At 40.4% G+C, this 22,847-nt stretch overlaps 1 protein-coding gene across 4 annotated transcripts in view; it reads left to right on the top strand.

The window, feature by feature from the left end:
• Positions 1-22,847, top strand: part of Mam (neurogenic protein mastermind) — a 327,599-nt gene that overhangs the window by 218,153 nt on the left and 86,599 nt on the right. For 2 of the 4 annotated variants that reach the window (XM_076790739.1, XM_076790741.1), the window contains exon 2: positions 2,045-3,760. In XM_076790739.1, the coding sequence (XP_076646854.1) occupies positions 2,045-3,760 (1,716 nt within the window). The remainder of the gene's footprint in view (positions 1-2,044; positions 3,761-22,847) is intronic. The other 2 variants (XM_076790740.1, XM_076790742.1) reach the window with 1 other exon arrangement.

Below are 22,847 nucleotides of genomic sequence, written 5' to 3' on the forward strand. Positions count from 1 at the left end.
TTCGTTTAATTCATAAATTGCTGGAAGTGCTGTCCACGTTGTTGTAGACACAATTGTGCTCTTCGTATTAAATTCATTTGAACCTCTTGTAATGTGCAATTATTATGTTGCTTTAAGCGTTGAAACGCTATCACAATTTTTTGTTGGAAGTGTTCGATGCTCGTTATGTCACCTGACCCGACAAATAAAAATCTAACGGTGACAAATCAAGGTACTCTGCCACCGCGACCGATCCGGCACTGATAATTGTCACTTATGATTATTGTCACTGTAGTGCGGTGGTGCTCCATCCTGTTGAAAAATTAGCGTTCTTCGAATCCCGTTGAGCGGCAAGTAAGCCGAGTGCACACGCACTAGACAAATTTTCAAACTCATTTTTCTCGAAAACAAAGCCTTGTATCGAACAATTTTATTCTATATTTTCGACTCAGTTTTTCATGTATAATCATCCTCTGCTCAGTGGTACCACCAGTTACGGGACATTCTGTATTTCCGGCGCACAGTGGTCCAAATCGAGAAATTCAGTGACTTTTGGCCCGAAAATGAACTTTCATGTATCGATACCTGATCAATGAACATTGCTTCCCACATGTCCATAGACCTCGGAAATGGAGAAATTAGTACAATTTATTAAATATTATAGTTGTAATAAATATTGAAAGTTGGACATTTTAAGAAGAGTATTTTTCACAAGAAAAATTGCTTCACTTTGATGCGATGCCCTGACGTTCCTATTTAATATTTTCTCGCGCTTTTTTTTTTAAATTAAAGAGCAGATTTTTGCGACAAGAAATCGTGTCTTACATTATTAATTAGTCTGCACAATGTATTAAAAGTTAATGCTGGACTAAATGGAGAAAATTAAAAAAATTTTTTATATTCGGTAAGAGATATCTTTAAAGTCCCAGGAAGTCCCAGTTTCTAACAAATTGGACTATTTTCGGTACACCTTCCTCTATATGATGGTATAAAAATTATTTCCGCACTCTTCCGCCTTTGCAAATTATAGCAGTTTAAAACTGACAATGTTACGATCATGATTGGTATCCCATGCCTGCTTCAGTCCATAAGTTATTAATGCATGGTGCAGATGTAATAAAACACGCATTATTACCAATCGGACAATTATCGGAGGAGGCTCAAGAAACACGTCACAAAGACTTTAAACAATTTAGATACAAACATACAAGAAAATCAGACAGAATATTAACAAATGAAGATGTATTTTATAGACTTTTATTGAAATCGGACCCGCACATGTCAGCAATGCGAGTGAAATCATGTAAGAAAAGAATACAAAATTTAGAACCAGAAGCTGAATTATTAATAATTAAATAATAGAAAAGGCAGGCTTTGAAATGGATGGACTATAAAAAATAATGCTAGACAAAACCATTTGAGAATGAAGACTGACAAAGTATAAACAAATATTATTTTTTCATATTTCATGTTATTATTATTATATTATAAAACCATCATTGTTATCACATTTTTATCACAAAAGATTTACAAAAATGTTACTAAATTATTTTATATTATATACAATATTACAAATATTATCAATTATTATAAAAAATATCTTTTGACACAGTTATGTGACGTTTTTACCTTACCCGACTCTTCAAATATACATTTTTCCCAATTCATTAAACATTGCATGTGTGAAACGAATATAAAATACACACTTAGACAGAAAAAATGGTTTGGAAGATTGTATTTAAACAATTTTTCTTTAGTGAAAAATATCAATGAAAATTATATAAGAAATTATTGTTTAACAAATTTAAAAAATATTAATTTTTCTTTAGTTCAAATTGACTATATTTTTTTAATGAATTTTAGTGCAAATTTCATCCCGATAACTCTTACGGTACAAAAGTTATAACAAAAAGTCACTGAATTTCTCGATTTGGACCACTGTGCGGCGCCGAGTGGTGTGCGTAAAATTCGAAAACCCCCGAAATGGGGATCGCGGACCATGATTATTTTCCGCGGTGCAATGGTCAGCGTGAAACTAATCGTCCCTTGTTGTATCTGGTTTCAGCAGCAAAAATTCGTGAAGAGGACGGCCGAGGAGTTGGAGCCATCCGGCGGCGGCAGCGGCGACGGTGGATTCGGCGAGCCGCCGGTGAAGCTGCAATGTACGCAGGCGCAGCATCAGCACCAACAAGGGCCCGGCGGCGGTGGTGGGGGTGGGCCCCATCACAGCCACGGTCAGCACCCGCCCGGAAACGGCGCGAACTCGACGGGCCCGACGCACGGCGGCGGTGGGAACACCGGCGGCGGAGGCGGGAACGAGGGCCTGACGAAGTTCTCCGTGGAGATCGTGCAGCAGCTGGAGTTCACGACGTCGGCGGCGAACTCTCAGGCCCAGCAGATCTCGACGAACGTGACGGTGAAGGCGCTAACGAACGCCTCGGTGAAGAGCGATCTGCTGAACGCGTCTTCGTCGCCGAAGTCTGGGCCGGACACGCCCGCTTCCGCGACTTCGAGGTCCCAGACCGGGAACAATGGCGGCGGTGGGCCTGGTGGAGGTGGAGGTGGCACAGGTGGCCCAGCGACCGGCGGTGGAATCGGTTGCGTGGACATCGGGAACCTGGTCGAGTGCAAACAGGAACCTGACAACGAGTTCGTCGACCTTGAACAGTGCGCGGCTGCGTTGGAGAAGGACGCCGCTGCGAATGGCGGTGGGTTCCCCGGGTTCTCGGACTTCATGGGCGACGACACGGGCGACGAGATCATCACCTCCGACGCGTTCAAGGACCTGATCTCCGAGATCTCGGACTTCCATCCGGAGTTCATGAAGGACTTCGACTTCGAGGATAAGATACCGGTGGAGGCGCTGGCGAACAACGCGGCGGTGGCCGCGGCCGCTGCTGCCGCGGCTAACAACAACAACAACAACAATAACAACAGCATAGCCACGAACAACGGCCAGATCAAGATAGAGGACGACAAGGACGCGATACACCAGCAGCACGGGAATACCAACAGCAACAACGTGAACAACGGCACGCCCACCAACAACGGGAACGCTCTGCCTGCTAACTCGAGTCCCGGAGGTCTCGGGTCCGCGCAGTACTCTCCGGCGAGGTTGCCGTATTCTGGCCTGGACTTCAAGTCGGAGATGAGTCCGGCTGCACAGACCCTGAAGCAGATGGCCGAACAGCATCAGCACAAGAGTCAGCAGCTTGGCTTGGGAGGTTTCAATCCCGGAGCTGCCGCAGCCGCAGCCGCTAGAGGACCAACTGCCAGGTCACCTTACGCCGAGTTCCCCCAGTTTGGTGGCACTTCGGATTACCTTGGTAGTCCCGGTAGCACCGGTCCACCCGGAGGACAGTCCCAGGCTACCTCCGGGACTGCGTCCTATCATAAGAACAATGGCACTGCCGGATTCCAAAGTCAGCAGCCCACCGAAATGTTCGTCGGGTCCCAGACGCAGTTTGCTCAGGGCCTCGCGGACATGAAGAGACCCCAACCTGCTACCGGTGGTAAACCTAGCATGCTAGGACCCAGTGGAGGTTACAAGCAGCAGTATTCGCCGTACGGAGGCAGCCCGGGATCCATGCCGAATCATGGCAGTCCTGGGTATCCGCTTCCACCCAGGGGCTCGCAGGGAGCCGGACCCAATCAAACCGGATCCCAAGCGCCCTTCACCAGCTCCACGCCGCCGAGACCTCCCTCGGGATCGGGTACCTCCTCCCTGCAAATTAACCAGGCGCAGCAGCTACACATCAACAACCCCGGGCATCAGATTCAGGTTAGTGGACTCGCACTGTTTTATCGGTCCGTGTGGACTACGTGTTACGCTACCAGAATGGTCAAAAGACTAGTTCAGTGAATTCTTTTGTTTTGAAAGATTTTCTTGCGAAACTTTTACTGGCATATTTGTGACGCTTTTCTGATTAAAACGACACCAAACACGATACATTTTGGATCACATTTGCTGGTTCAATCCACGACTTAATGAAACCTCGATTATCCGAACAAATCAGTGGGACTTGGGAGTTCGGTAAGGTAGAACAGCATCTAGCTAGTGTTAGGTTAATTTTATGTACTGTGTAGATCGCTTTCGATTGAACTGTTTGAAAATGTATTTGAATAATGGAGAATTCAGATATCTGAATTCTCAGATTTCAGTATTCTGTATTCTGAATTCAGTATTCTGAATCCTCAATCGAAGGAGCATGTATGATCCGATTTTTGTCATGTTTGGACTCGTTTCAATCAGAAAACTTTAACAAATATGTTGGTTACAGCTATGCAAAAAGAGAACCAAAAATAAACACGTTTCCTATTTGCATTGCAAATGCATTGGCTGCCTCGACTCTCAGTACCTCTTTGTTGTTCACTCACTGTAAAAATGTTTGGTAAAACACAAGTAACGTAATCTTCAGTCTTCGGATTCGTTCACTCTCAGAGGGAATACTGTATTCGGCGTTTCACATTCAGATATTTTGTGGATGTCTGTTGGAAGTTTTGTGCATTTGAAAAAATTGATTATCTTATTTTTACCTAGAAGTCTAGTTACGAGTGACACGATTACCAAAGATTCGTCGAATCCTGATTTTGTGTAACGATCCACAGTTAGGTTTGACCGCCGAAGTAGAATGAGATCGTTTTAGTCAGACGAGTGAAAATCTCGCTTCACTACGCATGGTTGTGGACAGGACACAGTGTTACCAAACTGTTAGACGACTAATTCTGAGTGATGCAGATTCTTAAGTATTTAGGATTTTTCTAAAAACACCCTTCACATTCTTCGCTCCCTTAACAATCAATTTCTGTTCACTCAAGTTAAAACAACTCGTGGCAAAAAATGTCCTCGTTTTCCCAATATTTTACGAGTGTACATAATAAATGTAGGAACCTGGACCATCTGTGGCCCACGTGAATGGAACGTCATGCGAATTTAGCGGGGCACTCAACGAATGTCTTACCTTGTCTTACCTTGTCTTATAATTTCTTTCGCGAGCACTCCGGTTAGAGCATCTTCAACATTAACAATTCCCTACATAAAACAGAAGATCGTTTATTGTATTTTCCAATTTCCTTGGAAAGTCCGATGTCCGATCGGTGAATTTCTTTCGCGAGCACTCCGGCTAGAGCATCTTCAACATTAACAATTCCCTACATAAAACAGAAGATCATTTATTGTATTTTCCAATTTCCTTGGAAAGTCCGATGTCAGATCTTAGACCTAGGATCGAATATCAATAAAGATTTTTATGTCTCCGCATTCTAGAATTGAAAATGTCCCACCATTTTAACCATTTGCACTCGAGTGGTCACTCTGAAGCGCCATTAATTGTGGCATTATTTCAAAAAATATTACAGAATATTTGTTACATTACCAAATTTGTATTCAATAGATCACTAAACATTTAAATATCATATGTGGAAATCGGATCAGTTTCGTATGAATAAAATGAAAATATTCTAAGACGGTAAAAAAATTTAGAATTAAAATAGCGCCGAGTGCAAAGCGTTAATATCTACATATGGAAAGCGGGATATTTTGTGTATCGAAAAATTGAGATGTTTTGAAACGGTTTCGATAGTTTCGGGAGAAATAGAAATTTCATGTCCTAATTGGTTTTCGGATGCACCGTGTATTACGAAGACATTTTCTGGAACAGTTTCTATGACCGCTATTCGAAGCAGAGCGCACTAAAATGTCCCGCAACCCTATCTATGTCAATGCTTACTATCGAACGATGAAGGACAAAGGATCGCAAGGACCCAGAGTCCTGATTCCAGTTCGACCTCGTCAGGATTCCGCGCGCGTGTCGTTGGAGGCCGAATGATATCTGTTGCGTCGCGACGACGACACGTCTATTTTTGTCGGGGACGGCGCGGCGGCGGCGGCGGCGACGTCGGTGGCGTCGTCGCCACCACCGACGTCGACTCGTGACGGCGACGCCGGCGTCGCGACGCTGCTGGTGGCTCGTTGGGGATGGTGGTGGTAACGACGTCGCCGGTGGCGTCGCCAGCGAAGGGGCTCGCTATCGACGCTCGTGGCGTGCCGGTGCTTTCCCCGGGTGGGGGGAATGAGACGCCGGGGGTATCGGCGTCACGAGGGCGCCGCGACGCGCAACAAGTAGTCTGCCCCCACCCCTATCTCGAGTTTTCCCTCTCGGTGCAACCCCCACCCTCTCACCACCACTCTCACACCGCCACCCCCTCGCGACGCTGTTTGTCCCTCGACGGAGGGGTTGCCGAGGGTTAGCAGGAGGGGTGCACGGACGCGCGCAGCCGGCGTCGCGACGCCGCTACCGTCTGCTCGATTTAACCCGCGCCTACAATCCGCCGCGTCAATACGCTACGCAACGCACGGTAGTCGCGGGGATGCACTCGCGACTACCCGCACGCTGCGCGGTGCAGTGCTGCGTCTCGCTACGAACGATGGGCATGATGCAATTCTCTGAAGCACGGAGGTCTTCGATATTGTAGTTGATTATATGAATTCGCTAAATATAAACTTTACCTGTTTCATTCAAGCTGAAATTGAATTTGCATGTTTTCCATTATCGACGTTACTCGACCGCGAGACTTATGCATTTATGCTAAGAATGAGCAAGTGACGCAAGTTGAAACGGTAGTGATGGGTTTTCTCAGAACGGCGAATAAAATGCAATTTTCTAAGTGAAGCACGAAGTATAAGATTCTTTGATAATGCAGCTGATTTGGCGAATTTGTTACATATGACTTTCATCTGGTTTCCTTTAGATTGATATCATTAGACTGTGGGTTTTATACATTTACCAAGAACGAGTAAGTGCAGTTTGAATCTGCGGAAGAATTAAAGGAATCCTAGAGTTATGTCTTCGTATAGCAAAATCAATTTCTATTTCGCTGCTGTTTCTCAGCAATTTTGATTTTGCATAAAGATTTTTCAATGATTTTGCTTCCTTCATTTCCCGATAAAGATCTTCTAAAATATCTGATATATTCAGTCTTCGCAAAAATTTTAATGCGAATGTATGATTTTTAGCAGCGTTTTTCTCGAAGATCAAGCCAGCATGATTTGATCGTTATTTCGAGGAGCATTGTCCTTTCGACCTCGTTCGCATCATGAATTTTCAGCCTATCCCGTGTATCGTGGTATACGATTTTTTGGATCTCCGTTCTTCGGACCTTCGAATTCTTGATCTTTGTCCATCGGACGAAATACAGAGTGTGTGCGGCGTCGCTGACCTAAATGCCCGAGTCGTTTGCATTCCAAGCGTCACCGTCTCGATCCGATAACAATGCGTGGTCGTTATAATTCCAGCAGCTTTCCGTGCGAGGAACACGGACGCGCCTTCGATGCAGCAAGACTCGTTTCGGCTGCTTCGCGACTTCCGGTGCGATTGCTGGCTGAAGGTGCGGTTACACTGATTTTTCGATCATCTAATCGTTTTTTCGATCGTATTAATCATCTCACCGATACATTTAATTAGCACAGAGCTCCACAATTAGAACTGGGTACAATTCTTTTCCAAATAGTAAATGGCAATTTATCTGTTGAAAAGATAATTCTCTAAGTCGCTCAAATCGTACATAGTAAATTGTCTATTTTATTTTAGACGTACAAAGTTTTGGAAATCAAATATTTTATTATTCTCTAATTCGTTCAAATGGTAAATAGTAGTAAATTGTCTATTCTATTTTAGGCATACAAATTTTTGGAAATCAAATATTTTATTATTCTGTAATTCGTTCAAATGGTAAATAGTAGTAAATTGTCTATACTATTTTAGACGTACAAAGTTTTGGAAATCAAATATTTTATTATTCTCTAATTCGTTCAAATGGTAAATAGTAGTAAATTGTCTATTCTATTTTAGACGTACAAATTTTTGGAAATCAAATATTTTATTATTCTGTAATTCGTTCAAATGGTAAATAGTAGTAAATTGTCTATTCTATTTTAGACGTACAAAGTTTTGGAAATAAAATATTTTATTAATTCTCTAATTCGCTCAAATGGAAAATTGTAAATTCTATTTTAGGTACACATAAAAAGTTGTGGGAATAAAATATTTTATCATTCTCCAATTCGTTCAAATATTAAATAGGAAATTGTTCATTCTATCTTAGACACACATCAAAATTTTTGGGAATAAAATATTTTATCAGTTCTCCAATTCGTTCAAATGGTAAATAGTAAATTGTGTACTGTATTTCAGACGCGCATCAAAATTTTTGGGAATAAAATATTTGATTATTCTCCGATTCGTTCACATGGTGAATAGTAAATTGCCTACTCTATTTTATACATAAAAATTTTTGGAAATAAAATATTTGGTTCGGGAGAAATACTTTTTCAAATAAAATAGTGTTGTAACAGACAGAGACCCTCCCTTAAATTTTAGCAAGGGAGCACAATTTGCAAAATACAGGAGACGCAACGAATTGACGTACTAGCTTCAATATATTTTCAACATTTGAAACTCCGTCAAATATCAAGCTTAAAAAATCGTAAAAAATGTACCGTAACATAATGGAAGCGATGAAAATCGAACGTGGGAACTAAAACTACTGTTTTTTTAATTCGTGTTCGTTGCCATCGCGAACTGATATGCAAATTCGCTTTGAGATAGCACTCTTCGACCGGACGACGCCGTTTGAAATTTTTCGGCTGTCTCGGGACCGGAAATGGAGGAATACGGGCACTGACACGTGCGCGCGCAACTTCCTCCGTTGACACATTTTTATTTTGCTGGGAAATTTTGTGGTTATTCCGCTCAATTTACAAAATATAATGAGGAATGAATTCATTAGCTTGGATACATATATTACACCTTTAAAACTTCGTCCGATGACAAGCTCAAAAATTCGGTATCATGGTTTGTTCAATCTCGCAAATTCATAAGACCGATCCCCAGAAATTTAAAAAAGGTAATTGAGTGATGCAAGGCTGTGGGGGCTTCGGATTTTCGAGCACACGATTTCGGTGACGCGGACACGAGTTTTCGTGCACGTGGCACCGGCCGAAAGTGCAACGGGCGTCACGAAGTGAAAAGAATCGTCGGGCCACTGCATAATCGTGGCTCGAAGACGGGAAACGTCGAGGAAGGAGGCGCGTCGCTCGCCAAGACGCATTCACATGCAAATACGTTTTGCTCGGTGGCGTGATTTACGAGGGACGGACGTGTCCATACGCTATTGGGACAGAGAAAACGTTTCGGTGGCGTTCCGAAGCCGTTCTTCTGGGGGGACAGCCGGATAAGATCTGCTCAAAACGACCACAATAGCCCAGGGATTTTATACAATCGGGCAAGACGCTCTGGAGGAACTCGGACACCGTTTTCTCGATCGGTAGCTTCTAACGATTTCTCCTCGTGCTCCCCTCGCATCGAACATTTTCCTATCATCTCGCCTCTCCCAGTGCATTTTTAACAACCAACTACCAAACAAAATTGCATTTCTTTAGATTTCGTACCAGTTTATTAAAAAGCTTTCTCATGGAAACATATTTATAACTTCAATATTTCTCAAAAGAAAAAATTAGGAGCAAGTCATTTTGACTCATCCAGTGGTTCCAGTGTTAAGAAGGTACATTTCTGGGACACCCTGAATCGTACAGATATCGTATACCGAAGTTCACGTTCCCTTGCAAGAAAAGCTAAAATGCTAGATCGTCCGTTGATTCGACTGTCTCCAAATGAATAAAATTAGTGGCAAGAGGATTTTGATGCTGATAAGAATTGCACGGGTGTTGCACAGGCGCCAATCTCTCGTCGGGAGGATTTCGAAAATTTGACGCTGCTCCCCGGCGACGGATAAAATTTGAGAATCCCAGCCCGGGGGTAGGATCCGCCGTTCTTTTCTCCCTTGGCCCTCGAAGCAATTTACGCGATGGAAAAATCGAGGTGAACGCAGAACCGAAAGGGATGCGGCCAGATCGTATCTTGTCAGGCCGTGGAATCGAGAATCGGTATCGATCAGAGCCAGGCGCGTCCTGCCACGCACAGGGAAATAAATTGTCGCCGGTTGCCGACCCTGTCTCACCTATGCAAATCGTGCATCGGCTTAATTGACGAAATATTCAAATCGTTCAGAACGCTCCGAGGCGCGTTCGCATGATAATGACGCTGCGTCGCCTCGTCGCTCGCTTATACGCTCTTTCGCCCCTTTGGAAAGTTTGCCTCCACCTTCTTCTTCTGGTTCTTCGAACACCCGTATATCTGTCCGTGTGTGTGTGTGTGTGTGTGTTTGAGTGTGTGTGCCACAGCCCATTTTCTTTTCACGAACCCTGTTGTCGTCCACCATTGCTAGATCGCATCCGATACGCGTGCTCGTTTCGGCCGATCCTCGGCCACCAGGGTTTAAGGGTTATCGACCCGGCCCTTCGTGATTTACATGTCAGCGAAAGACCAAAAACCAGCCAAGACCAACACGCTGCGATTTTGTCGAAAGTTTACTCAACCCTCCGAATTTCTGACGAAATACCGTTTCCTAGATTAAACATTACAAATTAACAACGAACTCGCAGTCTCGAAAATTGAATTCACTCGGTGCGAAAGAATAACTGACAATACGTAACTTCCTGGGTTTCGCGGGAGACATGACAGGACAAAATACAATTACAGCGCTTCCTCGAACAAGCCGGATTTGTTGACAAATTTAATTTTTTTACAGTTATTTCTAATCGATTCACGATACAACAGGTATTTGACAAAATTAAAAGGAGTTATGTACAAAAATATCATAATGAAGGAGCGGATTTTGAGTGACACAAATTTCCAAGTCCAGTAGATCGTCAAATTCAAACTTCAATTTCTAGAATCAGAATTTGGCACTCAGAAATAACCCATTCATTTTTGTTAAATACGAAAGAAAATACGATCTGCGATATATGTAAAGTACCAATTAACATAAACCACCTAATAATAGAATGCAAAAAATATGAGAATCTGTTAAATCTGTTAAGTTCTAAGGAGTATATCGCCGGTCTTGCCAAGTATATCGAGGATACAAATATGTATAATATATTGTAAGAAAATGTACCGTGTTGCTAATGACCTTTGACGTTGAAGCAACATTAAACAATTAAATTATATATATGAAACCTGGGTCATCCCATTTTAAAGAAACAGTACTGTTCGTGAGATCTCGGGAGGTATGACCTTGAGATGACCTTCGCCCAAGCAGGCTCCGAATACGATAACTTTCTCGCCAAACAATTGTGGCTGGTAGAAATAACAAAGCTGTTAGGGGTGGAATAGTTAAAAGACACAACCTGTATAAAATTGCGCATATGGGGGGAGGGGGTAATAACGTATGTGTCCTTGACTCCCGCGTTGTTCGAGGGAGAACTGTACATTGACAAAAATTGACACGCGACTTCGGTGTTATACGGAACATGAGAATAAAATTGAACGAGCCTGTTGTTAAAGTTAACAACACAGTGGGCGATTGTCTTGTGGGGAGTTGCACATGTCCCCGTCTCTTCCCCCAGGGATTATGCGATCATGCGATTACCACCACGTGAAAAAGGGAAGGCGATTGTCTGTAAATTGCAGCTTCGCGAAAATGTTGCGAACCGCGGCCGATCGATGTGGCGAATATTTCGCAGAGGAGTCGAATCGGAATGGTTCCCGGCGATAATCCTCGCGCGGTCTATTCTCGTTTTTCCGGTCGGACACGGCCAGGAAAATTCGATATCGATTCCATAAATATTCATTTTTCTGGAGGCGGCGCGTAAACAAGGATTTGTACGGTTCAACGTTCGCTGCGTTCTGCATTTAGATCCGCCATGGCGCAGCGTGCTACTTCGCGATCCGTTCTCTCGCCGCGCGCGAGCGGCACTGTATTACAGGTTTTCGCAGCTGATCCAGAGTGTAGATCATGTGCCACCTGTAACTCTGACGAACTCCCGGCGAAATTAGACGTCTAATGCGAAGTCTGGCTCCCCCCGAAACCACTCAACCGAGCTCAACTCGCGAAATCTGTTAAATCTGACTGGCGGATCGGCGGTGTAGCGTCTCTGGCATCTGAAACCGTTAAATTCCAACTGATTAAAATGATAGTGGGACATATTGACGATTCAATTGATCACAGACTTCGTTACATTAGGGGTACCCATAAGTAATGAATTATTTGCAAAGAATTTGTTTTGCCTTTAGTTCTGTACCGATCGTTCAAACACGTATTCTTTTACAGTTTTCTGAAATTTTATCCGAATTTTATCTTCGAATTTTTATTTCAAAACGCTACGGAATTGACTTCCTCATCCCTTCCTCGTTTCGAACGAGGTTTCACTTAAAATACGAAGAAAATTTGCAACATTGCAGCTATTATTCCGACGTACTTGAAGAAATATAAATATTAATATTCTAGCTCTTACAATTTAACCATTAGCACTCGAAGGGTGCTTGTAAGACACCACTAAAAATTTCTGTATCATTATTCAAAATATTTTTTACACTATTAACCCTTTGCACTCGGCGCTATTTTCATTCTGAAACTAAATTTTTCTTTCGTCTTAGAATATTTTCATTTGATTCATACGAAACTGATCCGATTTCCACGTATAATATGTAAATGTTTAGTAATCTGTTAAATACAAATTTTGTAATGTGACAAATATTCTGTAATATTTGTTGTAATTTTTTTAAAATAATGCCACAGTTAATGGCGCTTCAGAGTCACCACTCGAGTGCATAGGGTTGATATGGTGGGACATTTTCAATTTTACATATGTAAATGTTTAGTAATCTGTTAAATACAAATTTTGTAATGCAACAAATATTCTGTAATATTTTTTGTAATTTCTTTGAAATAATGCCACCGTTAATGGCGCTTCAGAGTCACCACTCGAGTGCATAGGGTTGATATGGTGGGACATTTTCAATTTTACATATGTAAATGTTTAGTAATCTGTTAAATACAAATTTTGTAATGTAGCAAATACATTCTGATATTTTTTGTAATTTCTTTGAAATAATGCCACAGTTAATGGCGCTTCAGAGTCACCACTCGAGTGCATAGGGTTAATATGGTGGGACATTTTCAATTTTACATATGTAAATGTTTAGTAATCTGTTAAATACAAATTTTGTAATGTAGCAAATACATTCTAATATTTTTTGTAATTTCTTTGAAATAATGCCACAGTTAATGGCGCCTCAGAGTCACCACTCGAGTGCATAGGGTTGATATGGTGGGACATTTTCAATTTTACATATGTAAATGTTTAGTAATCTGTTAAATACAAATTTTGTAATGCAACAAATATTCTGTAATATTTTTTGTAATTTCTTTGAAATAATGCCACCGTTAATGGCGCTTCAGAGTCACCACTCGAGTGCATAGGGTTAATATGGTGGGACATTTTCAATTTTACATATGTAAATGTTTAGTAATCTGTTAAATACAAATTTTGTAATGTAACAAATATTCTGTAATATTTTTTGTAATTTCTTTGAAATAATGCCACAGTTAATGGCGCCTCAGAGTCACCACTCGAGTGCATAGGGTTGATATGGTGGGACATTTTCAATTTTACATATGTAAATGTTTAGTAATCTGTTAAATACAAATTTTGTAATGTAGCAAATACATTCTGATATTTTTTGTAATTTCTTTGAAATAATGCCACAGTTAATGGCGCCTCAGAGTCACCACTCGAGTGCATAGGGTTGATATGGTGGGACATTTTCAATTTTACATATGTAAATGTTTAGTAATCTGTTAAATACAAATTTTGTAATGCAACAAATATTCTGTAATATTTTTTGTAATTTCTTTGAAATAATGCCACCGTTAATGGCGCCTCAGAGTCACCACTCGAGTGCATAGGGTTGATATGGTGGGACATTTTCAATTTTACATATGTAAATGTTTAGTAATCTGTTAAATACAAATTTTGTAATGCAACAAATATTCTGTAATATTTTTTGTAATTTCTTTGAAATAATGCCACAGTTAATGGCGCTTCAGAGTCACCACTCGAGTGCATAGGGTTAATATGGTGGGACATTTTCAATTTTACATATGTAAATGTTTAGTAATCTGTTAAATACAAATTTTGTAATGTAGCAAATACATTCTAATATTTTTTGTAATTTCTTTGAAATAATGCCACAGTTAATGGCGCCTCAGAGTCACCACTCGAGTGCATAGGGTTAATATCGTGGGAAATTTTCAATTTTACATATGTAAATGTTTAGTAATCTGTTAAATACAAATTTTGTAATGTAACAAATATTCTGTAATATTTTTTGTAATTTCTTTGAAATAATGCCACCGTTAATGGCGCCTCAGAGTCACCACTCGAGTGCATAGGGTTGATATGGTGGGACATTTTCAATTTTACATATGTAAATGTTTAGTAATCTGTTAAATACAAATTTTGTAATGTAACAAATATTCTGTAACATTTTTTGTAATTTCTTTGAAATAATGCCACAGTTAATGGCGCCTCAGAGTCACCACTCGAGTGCATATGGTTAATATGGTGGGACATTTTCAATTTTACATATGTAAATGTTTAGTAATCTGTTAAATACAAATTTTGTAATGTAGCAAATACATTGTAATATTTTTTGTAATTTCTTTGAAACAATGCCACAACAATTTCTAGTGGTGCTTCAGAGTCACCACTCGAGTGCGAAGGGTTAAATTTGTTTGTATTTAATCAATTACTATACATTTCGGTATTGTACGAGTAAGCTGCACCATTTTCGTATGTATAACATGAAAAAATATATACAATGGAAAGGCGATATTCTAGGTCGGAAGAAATGTTTCATTTTGGAGTTAAAATAGCTTCGAGTGCAAAGGGTTAACAATGTACCTACGTTTTCAATCTACTGATTCACAGTTTCGGATGAAATCCTGAACGAAATAATAGATGCGTGGCGAAAGTCAGCTAGGAGTGGTTAATTCGCTCTATTCTGTGATCGTTATAGTACGCGCAGGTACAAAAGAGGTAGCCGAAGGCGACAACGGGCCGGCCGGCCCTCGAAATGTTAACACAGGCGTGAACAACAGCGTCCGAGTCGGATCGTTACGTTGCAGAGAACTATAGGCCAGCAGCGTGCCGGTTGAAACGTGATTCGATAATGAAACAGTACTCGGGCGAGGCGACTTTCGCGCGCAGAAACCGCAGAACCGTCTAGCGTTGTTCGAACGTCGCAATGTGTGGTCCAGATATTAACGTGACCGTTCGCGACAGAGCCGCCTCTCTTGTGCAACGCGCGTCGACAACCGCGTTGTTTTCTATTAATTAGATACACGGCGCACCGACTGGAAATCGGTCAGCTATTCTACGCTGCATCCCGCGTGAAGAAACGGCAAGCGAGAAGCGAGTTGACATTTCACTCGGAACACATACTCATATCATACCGGTCGAACTTAGTCAAACCTAGCTGAGAAATAATTCTTCAAAAAATATTCCGCACGGATTTTTCGTTACTAGGCCAGCGTTTGTACCGAAGGGGTGGAAACAACACTATAGTGTCGGGTCAATTGCAAGAGACAAAAATTAAACGAGTTTTTCCTACCGATGGTCAAAAATAAATGTTAATCCCTTGCACTAGGATTTATTTTTAAGTTCCTGAAACAGGGAGAAAATTTGTATCTATTCTATGCCAATATGTTCTTCAATAGCTGTAGGTCAACAACGCCAAAATAGAATTTTATTTCGATTTAAAGGAAATTAATCACATACGAATTTATTAGACTCTGTTCAGAATCTTCATCACGAGTATGAGTCGATATTGTAGGACAATATTCTCGTGTTCTTTCAATGCCTCCAGAATTTTTTGATTTCACCTATTCATCTGTAGTTTATTAATTCAAATCAATGCGTTAAGCGATGTTTCTTCGATTTCGGATCGAGCAGGTTTGAAATTGAAGTGAGACTCGGTCGTGGATCATAGGAAGACCCGACTTTTTTGCACGCTCCGACGCATTGTTTCAGAATGGTTTTCGAATCCGTATAAAATTCGCGAAGTTTCCCCCCTCCTTTCGCGACAGGAAGAATCAACCCAGATTTATCCGGAGCGAGGAAGTCCGCGACTGCTTTCTCGTTCGGTCGCAAAGCTTCCTCTGTTTCTGGAATATTTCTTACACTCGGCGCGGTGACACGTTTCTCCTCTATTTTCCACGCGCGGGAAATCTTCGAAAGTCGTCTTGGAGCCCCCCCAGGGCAGGCCGGGAAGAAGCGAGGGATTTTCACCCTCGAAAATCCACGCTCGGTGACCTATCTCCGGCACGAGGGAGGTCCGAGAACCCTTGTGAATCCTGTTTGATGCTGATCGCGGCACCTAGGAAGATCTAGGACAAATCTGGAACGAAAAGAAGAGAAAAAGTAAAATCTACGGTCTACTCGTCAACCTTGCTATTAGGATGGCAAGAGTCTGCCATGTCTTGCTCGTTCGTCTTACCACGATTGCATACCAATTTAACACTAGAACGACCGGAGCAGTCAAAAAGACTGGTTCCTAATATTTTCTTTTACAATTACTGAAATTGTAAAAATGTTTTCATCGGAAATATTTTAATGAACCTCTTCATCGAAGCACATATTACAATAAAAGTTGTATGAAGTCTGAACGGGCACAGTCTTGTCACTGTTACAAAGCAATATACGTCAGTCGCATTTATTGCTCGGTCGTTCTAGTGTTAAACGAAGACCGATTTGTCTGAAATTTTAGAAAATGAGTTAGACTCTAGTCAGTTAGGAAACGTTGCTCTCGAATTTCGCTTAGCGGGCGTCGCGAGCCTCCAGGAGGATAGTAAGATAGGAAGATGGGACTTCCGGCCGTGAACAGCTCGCGGACAATGATCCTTGGTTATCCTGGCTCCTGCCACGCACATACTACAACGTATCCGGTCCTCGTCAGAACGTTAGAACGCGCCATTCCACAACGGTGCTGCATACCGCGCTGAAATCGATATCCATGTTACCTCTGTTTGTAACCTACATCGCCTCTGCCTGTACAGTCGACGGCAAAACGCATTGTTTCCTTGTCTCTCCCATCACTGTCGGCCATTCATCTTTAAGGAAGAATATTCCTTTCCTTATTTCGCTGAAAAATATCGATTCGTCGCCCTTAACTTCATTTGTTCCTTGGTGTCAAATTGACGATGCAGCGAGAGAATTATTGACCAAAATTAACAATTGTCAATTTTTCAACAAGAATACTGGATACTGTTGTCGATATAGCTAGAATATAATGAACAACTAAACGGTAACTTTAGGACGCACATATGTGCTGGCGATTATGAAAAATATTTTACCATGATATATGATACAGAATATTTAGTATATTTATACAATTCTTCACTTCGTTATACAACTACAGTGATTTCTCTGTATATGTCGCCAAAAATACTGCGATAATTGAATAACATTCTGTTCTGTATTAATCCTTTTGTTATTTCTTGTGTTTTCTAATAAATTCTGATTTCATCAAACACTTACATTGCATTCCGTTTGTGGGTAATAATTGGCTAGATATAAAATTTTAGTAATTTTATAAAGCGATGGCTGACATGTACACTGATTTCTCTATAAATGTCGCCAAGGCCTGGACGATAAACGTCGCGAAATTCTCCCCACTACCGTCCATTTCACGGAGTTGATTGAATTTTGGGACACCCCGTATATCGAGAACTCACTGTACTAGTGAACTCAGTCGACGTAATACATAATAATCGTAATAAAAATATATTATTTTCACCATGAATATAAATTTAAATTAAAGAAATATAAATTTATATTTTTAGCTCCTGTGTCTTGCAATTGATGCACAAATTTTCTATTTTGCACTGAGATCCGGAATCCACGAATTAGGTTCAGTGTTAATAGTCTTATAAGAGCGTACAGCTACGTGTGTGTCGCAGTCGAAGAATTAAGAAAATAATTGTAGATTAAAGCAGCATATTGTGAAGAATTGCATTCTAAAATTTTGAGAATGATTTTACCAGAGGCATTCGTGCATTTCCCAAGATTCCAGGAAAGTCGACGAATCCCGATAAAAAAAAGAGATTGTTAATGTATATACGGAACAGTCATGGTATCGGCGGTCAGCGGCGCGTACGAAACGAGCGGATTCGATTTTTAGTTCCGCCGTTTCCATTTCGGATGCGACGAGATACCGTTCGCTCGTCCCGTTGTGCATTCGGGACCGAGAGTCTCGTCGTTATCCTCTCTTTAATTGTTTTTTCTTCCTGTTTCTCTTTTTTTACCTCCCGTTTCGAGGAGAGAGAGAGAGAGAGAGCCCGCGCACACGATATTTTTGTTGCGTTCTGCTGATCGTTAGGACGGTTTTTACGATGCCGGTACTCGATTGGCGAACGCGGTGTTACATCGTGATGTTTGGAGAGGGCCGACGTTTGATAACTGGTGTATTGAAAAATTGCGAGCGCGGTGTTCCAGTTTCTTGTTGGCGCATCGCGAATTTTCTTTTTTCATGCAAACCTCCAGAATTTACAGAATTATTTTCGCGGTTGCCACCGGATGTCCAGCCCATTCTTCACGTGTCGTAACACAATTCTTGAATAACAAGTCTCCAAATCGTTGGATTGGACCAGATCTTACAACCCTTGATTTCTATCTATTCCATTTTTCTGGGTTGAAGGTCATTTCTAGGTCATATTGTGTTACATGGATGAATTCGTTGTTTTGTCGGCTACAACATTACGTTAACGAAGATATATCATTCCATTTAAAAAAACATCGATGACCTTGAAATCTCGTAAGAAAATGACCTTGACAATTTTTTCCCTTACACCGTTACATGTGGCCCTTCGAACAGTGCAACTTCGTCCTAACAAGTTTTTTTCTATAACGAAAAGTAACGGAGATATTTAGGTGTTCTGTTTCTTCGGACTCGCCCTGTATATGTCGCGAAGACCTGGATGATAAACGTCGCGGAAGTATCCCCACTACCGAGGTCCCCGCGAGGGACCAATGAGCTCGAGAAGCCTCTGACGCCGAGGAGTTTATAAAAAAACACGGGGCTTTGTCTCCCGTACAATACAGTGTTGATGACATATATCGAGAATTCGCTGTACTACAATGAATATTCTAATTAGTCAAAGAGATTTTCCTCGGAATTCAATTTTCAGGAGATCCACTTAAGTGGAAGCCACATATGCTCAACGGTCTTATAATTGATTGACTTTAATTCTGTACTTAACGTTAATAAACGTTAGACAATAAATTCAATTACATTATTTTAAATATCAGATAATAAAAATTAGTTCGCAAAATGAAGAACGTATTTATCTCAATGCATGACAAAATCTAGTTCGTTGCACGGAACTCTTGATTACTGTTTTTAGTCTGTTTTGGGGAATGCATAAAATTCGCACGAAGGCGTGGCGACATGGATTATTTCGATAGTGTCGCGGCCGTGAAACGTTGAAGCCCATTCGTTGGGGTCGCAGAGGTTCGTTCGGTCGTCGACGCCGTGCAAACTTAAAGCCCGTATCGATTACGCGAGTTTTCGCGCGTTGCGGTGCGTGCCGAACGCACGCGTGCGCGCAAATTCTCACGCAGTACAACACGGAGCACACACAGGGTACATACACACGGTGTACATACTGTGCGTACGGTAAACACGCACAGGCACAGGCACCCGCACACGCGATCCCATTCATTACCCGTTTTATGCGGCGCGATATAAATCACGCATGGGCCGCTGTAATTTTTGCGCCGCGCAATGACAGCAGTTTTTTTCGGGTTCCCCCGAATATTTGCATGTAAAACACGACGCTGCCGCCGCGCGGTGTGCAACGCATAAATATTAACCGAGAGTAAAGTATCCGTGTCTAACGCGGTCATTCCCGCGTGTCCTTTCCGCTGACTACTTTTGACAACTCTGTCCCGCTAATTTCTCGCTTTCGCAACGATTATGGAATATCCGGTGCAACCTTGCCGCTCGCTATCGAACCGCGTTCCGTTGCTTCCGCGAAGTTTCCGAAGTTCGCGGAACTTGCGAATACTGCTCCCTTGATTTTGACGCAATTTGCCAACGGTGGGGCGAGACGGTTAATTTTTAAGTGCTGTCGATTACAGTGCTCCAGAAATAATTGTGCGATGTATCTTCTCATGGTCATTTCCTTCTTTTTTTCTTTTTATTTACAATTTAGTTTATTTACAGTATGTTTCATTCGAATTCTCGCATTTCAAACGAATACAGACTCGCAATACAAACATGCAAAAATAAACCATTTTTTAACGGTATCCAAAATGGGAAATGGAAGTACCAAGCGGGTAACATTAAGCATAGGTGAATTAATTATAGATTAATATTGTAATTACCGAGCATTGTGAACGATTGACGCGCGTCCATCTGAGCCGTCCATTTTGAAAGTGGCCTAAGTCCATTTGTTGAATTATTTTTTGTTGCCTGTAATTACGTGTACAACTTCAAGTTGGTCTACAATTACGCGTACAATTTCACATTTTATAACGAATCTGGTTGTTAACTTTGAAAGTGGCTCAACTCCATTTTTGGTAAGAAAACAGATATTATTCATTTAATAATTGCTATTATTTTAATAGGAACTGTAAACTTAACTCTTTTAGATACACTTCAGCAGTATGACACATTGGTATCCTATACGTATATTTTTCACTTTATTGAAACACAAACTCTTAAATATCTCAATGTAAGTATAAGTGGAGTTGGGCCACTTTCAAAATAAATGGCTCATTTATAGTAAGGGGGAGCCTAATTTTGTTGAGATTTCGGCCGATTTTGTGACAAATTAAATTAGTCTGTTGCTAATTTTCTTACGGAAATATTTTTAGGATTTTACGAGGCAGCTCTTTTCAATTTTTGTTGCAGTACGTGATTAAATAAGAAAGTCTATTACAGAACATTTTTATAATTCCAAGAGACAGAATTTTCAATTTTTGTTGCAATTTGTATTTAAATGAGGTAGTCTATTACAAAATTAATTACGGAAACATTTTTATAACGTCGCGTTACAGCTCCTTTCAATTTTTGTTGCGATTTGCATTTAAACGAGGAAGTCTACTACTTTTTCGAAAGATTTTTATAATCTCGGCCGACAGCCCTTGTCAAATTAAATCACGTTAATGCGCTCTGAATCATCTTTCGTTTTTCATTGCAGTTACAGAGTTACACTAAAAAGTTAAGATTGATTCTACAGCTGCGTTCACAGACAAGTATTAAATACGAGGACCTTCAACTTTGTTTACAAACACTTTTATCTATGTGCTTGATAAGAAAGTAGCTGGTAATACATTATTTAACACAGTATCTTATGTAACAGTCGATGTTGAGGTGATTTTAACAAATTATTGTTGAAAGGTCGTCCGATGTCAAATGTTAGAATTAAACATTCTTCTACCTTTGACTTTCAGTGACCTTTTAACCATTTAAGTTATCTTGAAAATTTTTTGTTTATTCTTCTCTACGAACAGCAAACTTGTTATGAACTTCTTCTTCTGTCCTGAATATTTATAAATCGATCTACATTTGAAGCAGAAAAATAACAATGATTTAGTCTTCAAAATTTTGTATTATTACGAACCGGGGAAATATTCCTAAAAAATTGTCAACGTATTTTTCGTGGCAGTTGTCATTTATATTTCGGGGATGAAAACAGCCGCGAAAAATTAGCACTTCCGTGTAATTTAATGTAAAATAGCCTATTAATAGACTTCCGGCATTTAAAGTGCTAATCTCGCACTATAAAAAAGGAATTGCAAGATACCCAACAGCAACTGATTTCCAGAGTGATTACTGCCGCTCTTTGCCGTCACTGGTTGCATAGTTTCCAGCAGCGCTCTTGTTTCCCAAACATCCGAAGGTTCTATCGATTGTCTTGCTCTCTCAAGGATACTTGCTACAGTTTCCGTTTCCAATTACATCGCCAGGTAAAAAAGGATCGGCCGCGCGGCTCGATAGTCTCTCAGAAACTCGGCGAACAATCTTTAGTTTCTTTAACGACCATTTCCACCAATTTAACTACCCGGATCATCGACCCGTAAGGTACTCTTCCATTTTCGATTCAAGGAGCCCCGGACATTCGCAAGAAAAAAATAAATAGAGTGGACGTTTCTCCGATCTTCCGATTTTCTTGCCTCTGGGTGTAGTTTTCTCAGGTTTCGGGATCGATCGCAAAATAAAATGTTGATCAAAAAGGAAACTAGCAACAATTGAGAACAGATAATATTCAAGAAAATGCACAATTTAAAAAATTGAAGACCAAATATTCAAGAAATCCTCAAGAAAATACATAATTTTACAAAATTGAAGATTTTAATCTTGAATATTTGTATTCGAGAAGATGTAACACAAGAAAGATCAATATTCAAGAAAATGTACAATAAACAAAATTTAAGACCAAATATTCAAGAGAATGTATAATTATAAAAAGCGAAGATCATATATTCGAGAAAAAGTACAATAAAAACGATTGGAGATCATATATTGAAGAAAATGTACAATTAAAAAAATTGAAGATCAAATTTTCAAGAAAACGTGACATAAGAATTGATGATCAGATATGCAAGAAAAAGTACAATAAAAACGATTGAAGGTCAGATATGCACGAAAAAGTACAATAAACAAAATTGAAGATCAAATATTCAAGAAAATGTACAGGGAGAAAATTGAAGGTCAAATATTCAAGGAAATGTACAATTAAAAAAATTGAAGATCAAATGTAGTATAGAAAATATTCAAGAAAATGTACAATTAAAAAAGTTGAAGATCAAATGTAACATAGAAAATATTCAAGAAAATGTAACATAAGAATTGAAGATCAGATATTCAAGAAGCTATCCAATAATAAAAATTGAAGATCGAATATTCGAGATATTATTTTTACAAAAATAGAAGATAAAAAAATATTGAAACAATGAGAAC

Source organism: Halictus rubicundus, chromosome 7 (assembly GCF_050948215.1).
Source record: "Halictus rubicundus isolate RS-2024b chromosome 7, iyHalRubi1_principal, whole genome shotgun sequence".
Taxonomy (NCBI): Eukaryota; Metazoa; Arthropoda; class Insecta; order Hymenoptera; family Halictidae; genus Halictus; species Halictus rubicundus.